Raw genomic sequence first — 6,688 nt, 5'->3', positions numbered from 1 at the left:
GGTTAATTGGTCGAAAAAAATTAAATTAACAACAATACTGTTGCCAACGGCTACCGAAGCCTAGATCACATGAAAATTTCCTAAACAGTGTTTAATCTGGTTTATTGTTTAAAAATTGCTTTATCTGGAGCTTTTGTTTTCGTCTTTTTAAGCTGAGACCTCCTTCGGACCAAAACATTCTGACGTTCTTTTAATAGCCACCAGTGTGGTAACACAATTGTAGTTCAGTACTTTATTACTTAAAAAGACAACTTTTTAAAATTGTAAAGTTTCAAGTCCAGGATGGAGAGCAGATCCTTTTCTTTCAAGGTATACTTGTAAGGGTCCAAGTCTCTTCTGCTGGTCTCCAAACGCAACCAAACCTATTTTTAGTTTATCAGTTTCCACTTTAAAGGAGTGTTAGGTTATTATACCTTTACAGGACAGTCTTCTGGTATCACCCTGGATACTTCCATCATGAAAAATACGATGGCAGTCACTTGGGGGATTGGGTACAGTTGATTAGGTAAGCTGAATTGAGCCTTAAAACCCAGCCATGTAGGATTCAAAAGGTGTTACAAAAGGACTCACCTCGTACAAGTAAAGGTCACTCACTCCCTCTTTTTTGTCACTTTTTGAGGTTATGGTATACCTCCAATTTTCCGTAAACTGACTGTAATTCAAAATGTAGTTTTCTATGCAAGTAATTCCTAATTCTTTGGTGAAATTCTTGATAGAAGGCCAGTGACAGTTTTTCGTACTACAACACTTTCCTGTAAGGTTTTATAGTTAGAGTATCATATTTACCTGGATGTAGAAGACTTAGCAGAGTCAATGTGGTGTTCACTGTTCAATTTTCTTCTTTCTACATGAGTGATGATTTAAAAAAGTTTTGGTGATCAAAAAACACACCTTTAGCTTCTTTTATAGTGTCATCCACAAAAACCACAGCAAAATCTTCAGTACTTTGCAATTCTTCGCAAATCGTCACTTCTTCATCAGCTACTGTTTGATAAGTATGCGATTTGGACTTGAACTGTTCATCCTCAACTTCCGGCAACTCCCAAGGAGAGTAGCTTAAATACGACTGTTTACTGGCACATCATGCCGTAACATGGCACTTACGTAACGCGTTTTACAAACTTGGTGATCATCAAACCGTCTTCGACCTGCCATTGATTGAGGCTTTCGTTGGAGGTGGTGATGGCAATGCTGTTGCCGTGAATAATGATGTCGTTCTCGCTCAGGTTCAGTAGTTTTGCGGTGTTGGAATAGTCTCGTTTCTCTTTGACTTCGGTGAAAGTACGTTTGGTGGTGTTGCAGAGAAGTTGCATATCACCAAATTGTACCTCATCATACAAGGACTGAATAAAAGCTAGAGAATATGCTTAGATTGGAATTTGGATTACCTGAAGATTAATTGCATTGTTTTCAACTGGATTGTTATTTTCAATTACTCCAATATCCTTAAAGGAGTCGCTACTATTTTCATCTATTATAATAATATTTTCCTGTGTCTCAGAGGGTCTGAAAAGCGAAAAAAATTATTACTTTGGACCTCTTTTACAATCATCTACACTGCTCACTGCAATTGAGGGTTGTCTGAAAAGGTAGACATGCCCAAAGTTATTTCAGAAAACAGTAAATGACAAAAGTCACATAATCGTAATTGACAGCATTAAAAAGCTAACCTGCGGTTTCAAACAACATATTTTTAGGTACCAGTTTGTTTTTTTGAAAACCATATATTCTCACACAATAACGAAAAAAACAACAAACCTACTCACCATACACTTATATGGCGTGTTACCAGAAAAGAAATGGTACTCGAGCCGTGTTCGAGCCCAAAATTTATGTATAACATAAATATAAAAAGTAACGGTACCACGGCACCTAACGGCCGGAACCAGAATTTGGGTACTGCAGCCTGATGGGATCCATATAATATTCAAATCGGCTCCTAAATGTTAATGGGTTGACCCACGATAGATTAATTTTTGAGTACAGTATTTGGGATTATTTTGAAAATAGTTTGTGAGTGGCCTTAATGGTCCACAAGTGCAGAAATTGTGTAAATTACAGCACTGGACGTAGTTTTTGATTCGTCAAGAAAAAACAGCTGGTAAAAACTTGAGGTGTTCTTGAGATATTCAAAAGAAATAACGAAAAACTAGAGTCAATTTTGATAATTTCTAGCGGCCAAACGGTACAACTTAGCCCTGCCAGCTTAACGTCACGTGATAGCCCCATTCATTAGCTTTCGTTTGTCATATGGTGTGTCTTTACATTGACCAGGGATGTAAAATTTCTGAAAAATTTAATTTATGGAAATTTTTTCAGAAAATTTTCGGGAAAATTGGAAAATCTGAAAATTCTCAATAAATTCGTTTTTCACTTTTTGGTATTATCAACTTAAAGGTATGAATTTTGAAAATAAAAAAATTTCTATTTAAATTTCTTGACAAAAGTCTAGTTTTTAATTTTTTAAAATCAAACGGTGCGTGGTACCAAAAAAGTGTATAAAAGGTAAAAGTTTTTTTTTTTCATTTGTGGTAAAAATTTCAGATCTCTAACCTGAAACGTTCCTGAGATATTGATCAAAAACTGCAAAAAACGAGAGTCAACTTTCACTCCCCCTGGCGACTAAACGGGACAACTTAGCCGTGCCAGCTCAACGTCACGTGATAGCCCCATTCATTAGCTTTCGTTTGTCATATGGTGTGTCTTTACAGAAGGTGTCAAATAAACGAGTTATGGATGGATTTTTTGGAGAAGTACACGAATATTTGAGCAGGGACGTAAAATTTCTGAAAAATTTAATTTATGGAAATTTTTTCAGAAAATTTTCGGGAAAATCTGAAAATTCTCAATAAATTCGTTTTTTACATTTTTGTACTATTAACTTGAAGGTATTCAGACAGTTGACTATAATTTTGAAAATAAAAAATTTTCAATTTAAATTTCTTGACAAAAGTCTAGTTTTTATTTTTTTTAAATCAAATGGTGTGTGGTACTAAAAAAGTGTATAAAAGGTAAAATTTTTCTTTTTTCATTTGTGGTAAAAACTTCAGACCTCTAACCTGAAACGTTCCTGAGATATTGATCAAAAACTGCAAAAAACGAGAGTCAACTTTCACTCCCCCTGGCGACTAAACGGGACAACTTAGCCGTGCCCGCTCAACGTCACGTGATAGCCCCATTCATTAGCTTCCGTTTGTCATCCGGTGTGGCTCTACAGAATGTTTGAAATAAATGAGTTATGGATGGATTTTTTGGAGAAGTGCACGAATATTTGATCAGGGATGTAACATTTTTTCAGAAAATTTTCGGGAAAAATTGGAAAATCTGAAAATTCTCAATAAATTCGTTTTTTACATTTTTGTACTATTAACTTGAAGGTATTTAGGCAGTTGAGGTTAATTTTGAAAATAAAAAATTTTCAATTGAAATTTCTTGACAAAAGTCTAGTTCCTGATATATTGATCAAAAACTGCAAAAAACGAAAGTCAACTTTTACTCCCCCTGGCGACTAAACGGGACAACTTAGTCGTGCCCGCTCAACGTCACGTGATAGCCCCGTTCATTAGCTTTCTTTTGTTATATAGTGTGTTTTTGCAGAATGTCTCAAATAAGCGAGTTATAAAGAATTTTTTGAAAACTTGCACACAAATTTATCTAAAAATTAGTTTTTGAAACATTTTTAACACACCAGTTGGTATTATTCAATAAAAACGTACTTAAACTGTACATTTTGACATTGAGAACATGATTCTGCTGTCAAAATGACACAAAACAAAAATAATTGCATCTGTAGTATCAAAATTACAAATTAAATTACACAAAATAAAACTAAATCAATAAATTGAAATTTCAACTAGAAAATTAAAAAAATGCGTCAATAACGTCAAAAAATCAAAATTGTAGAGGGTTATCCACCAAAATATACACACCACTGTTAACTTTAATTATGTATATATTGAAAGATGAACTTAAACTACTAAAATAGATCATAACTTGGTTCATAATTTTGGAAACATAAAAGCGTTTCCTAAAAGTCATTTCTTAAAAACGCCATCATCATTCCCCCCCCTCTCTGCCTCAAACGTCTCAAAAGTCACTCGTGAATATGTCAAATGTCACGTCATTCAACAGTCGCTAAATGACATTCGACAGCTAAACTATCAGGCAACCCACATTACATAAATTTTCAGCTTACAAAATTAATAATCATCAATGGCGTATTTGACAGTTTGTCACGTGACACCGGTACGTTTTTTCAATATATTGATCAGATGACACATTGCCAGCTCCGAATCAGCACGAACCTAAAAATTTGTAAATAACATACGTCAATGACGTCAAATTTTCATCTAGCTCAGTTCACATGTAATAGAAAAGGTAGAACAGTTATTACGTCACTAGCCCTAGGAAGGACTTCTTCATTTCCACTGGCCAGTTTAAAAGAATGTAATTTCTTCCTTTTGTTGTTCTCCTCTTCTTTTGTGTGTTACGTACAAAAACAAGAGTGGTACGATTCAGTTACGACACTGACATAGAAAACATGCTTGTGTTGAGGATGTTTGTACGTCATCAAAATGGTTCTTCGATCAAAATATCCCGAGTTATTTTAGGTACTTGGGTTTGAACCGTTTGACTTTCGTGCGATAATCGGGTGTTATTGTTTTCGGTCGGTTATTGTTTTTTTAAAAAGAATAATAAAAGGGTTAATATAAACGATGATCAGCCAGATTTGTTAAAAACATCTCGAGTTTGGTTTGGTCCTCAAGGCAATTTTAAGGTTTTGGTGATAACGCGATAGCGTCATGGTTTTACCGTAAAAAGTTTATTAAAAGCATTCAAACAATACATCTTTATAGGTCCACGTGTGATTGTAAATGACGGTTATACTGCACATGTCTTTTTAATAAAAATACGCGAACAATAATTATTGTTATTAGTTGCAGTAATGTTGTTACTAGGAGGCTTTGCACTGAACTTGCGTCAGTTCGTATCTTAAATTAGAGATTAGAGGTGTAAATGAAATTATTATTTTAGTGTTCAATACAGATGAATATGTTTACCTCCAAAAAAGGATATTTATAGAAATGTTTATTAAGACACCCAAACTTCTTTGATATTAGTGTTTAAGTTTACTGTTTTGTTTTCTGTATTAAACTTAATTCTTGACACATTTACTACTCATTTGTGTCTCTTGATAGAATAAAAGCTGCACCAGAATATAAAAACACTATTTATACAGTGTGACCCACATTTTCTCATCTCAAACAAGCTAATCTCAAGACTCGGAAATTCTCCGCACATATTTGATGGAAAGCAAACACCCAAAACTTTCAGGGCCTGTTTACCCACGTTTTTTTAATCTCCAAGATAACCGCTACAGCATCGTTATCACTATCTCGGCCTAATTTTGTCTAGATTTTAGGTAAAAATAGAGTGCATACATTGTAAACAGCCCGTAAATTAATTCGATCTAATTTTAAGCCACGGCTTATGTATAATTTTATGCACGGTGACACCATTTTTCGGTGTGCTCTATAGTAATGAATGGAAATTAGCTTCGTTGCTGGAAGGTTTCAATTAAAATTCGTCGAATGTATAATAATTACCAATCTTACAGTGTATTAATAAACTCGCATTTGCATTTGTTAATAAACTTTATGCTAAGTTTCATTGACACCAGGTAACATTTAAAAAATGGATATCCGGAAACTGGTTGTCAATGTTTTTCTTTGTGTGCCAATTAGTGATTGGTTTGCTTGTTGCAAATCCTCTAACAAATTGCATGCATTCGTTAAATAGTCTGTGTATGTTTTTTTAAATTTAAATTTGTTTTTGATTAAGCCTTGGATAGTGTAAATTCAATTTTACTAAATCCCTCCGATCTTCCTGAATCTTAATCGTGATTTGTTTATTCGCAAAATTTTTACGGAGGCGACACTGTCAATTTTTATTAACATAATAAGCCTGATATACAAGACCAGAATTTAATGGATGTTTTTTGGACACTAAACTGCACAAGAAGTAAAACCTAAATAGTTCTAGAGGCCTCTGGAAATTGAAAACAAGTCTGAGAAGGTTTAAGACACTTGTAGAAGCCTCTGGAAATTTTTAGAAGGTTCTCAATAGCATTTAGAGGTCTTCAGAACTTTCAAAATGGTTCTAGAGGCCTCTGGCAATTTAAAACAAGTTTGGGAAGGTTTAAGACACTTGTAGAAGCCTCTGGAAATTTTTAGAAGGTTCTCAATAGCATTTAGAGGTTTTCAGAACTTTCAAAATGGTTCTAGAGGCCTTTGGCAATTTAAAACAAGTCTGGGAAGGTTTAAGACACTTGTAAAAGCCTCTGGCAATTTTTAGAAGGTTCTCAATAGCATTTAGAGGTCTTCAGAACTTTCAAAGTGGTTCTAGAGGCCTTTGGCAATTTAAAACAAGTCTGGGAAGGTTTGGGACACTTGTAGATGCCTCTGGCAATTTTTAGAAGGTTCTCAATAGCATTTAGAGGTCTTCAGAACTTTCAAAATGGTTCTAGAGGCCTCTGGCAATTTAAAACAAGTCTGGGAAGGTTTAAAACACTTGTAGAAGCCTTTGGCAATTTTTAGAAGGTTCTCAATAGCATTTAGAGGTTTTCAGAACTTTCAAAATGGTTCTAGAGGCCTCTGGCAATTTAAAACAAGTCTGGGAAGGTTTAAGA

The 6,688-nt window shown here is 34.4% G+C and overlaps 1 protein-coding gene across 3 annotated transcripts; it reads right to left on the bottom strand.

The window, feature by feature from the left end:
• Window positions 1–217: 217 nt before the first annotated feature.
• On the bottom strand, window positions 218–1,693 carry LOC145729217 (uncharacterized). 3 transcript variants are annotated; one of them, XR_014178303.1, is made up of 8 exons: window positions 1,566–1,693; window positions 1,389–1,506; window positions 1,105–1,343; window positions 892–1,055; window positions 787–844; window positions 578–739; window positions 414–521; window positions 218–362 (listed from the first exon to the last, which is right to left on the bottom strand). XR_014178303.1 is itself a non-coding variant. In XM_081979899.1 (8 exons), exons 1-8 carry the CDS (start codon window positions 1,595–1,597, stop codon window positions 240–242), a joined length of 1,011 nt encoding a protein of 336 aa, XP_081836025.1. In that variant the 5' UTR covers window positions 1,598–1,693; the 3' UTR covers window positions 218–239. The 3 variants fall into 3 exon arrangements, 2 of the variants coding, with proteins under 2 accessions (XP_081836025.1, XP_081836026.1); XM_081979899.1 differs by having other exon boundaries at window positions 571–739; XM_081979900.1 differs by lacking the exon at window positions 787–844 and having other exon boundaries at window positions 571–752.
• Window positions 1,694–6,688: the final 4,995 nt, after the last annotated feature.

The sequence above is a fragment of the Ips typographus genome, linkage group LG5, assembly GCF_016097725.1.
Source record: "Ips typographus isolate SLU linkage group LG5, UJ_Ityp_2.0, whole genome shotgun sequence".
Taxonomy (NCBI): Eukaryota; Metazoa; Arthropoda; class Insecta; order Coleoptera; family Curculionidae; genus Ips; species Ips typographus.
The sequence above is the reverse complement of the archived record's forward strand: the minus strand, read 5'-3'. Positions and strand labels throughout refer to the sequence as shown.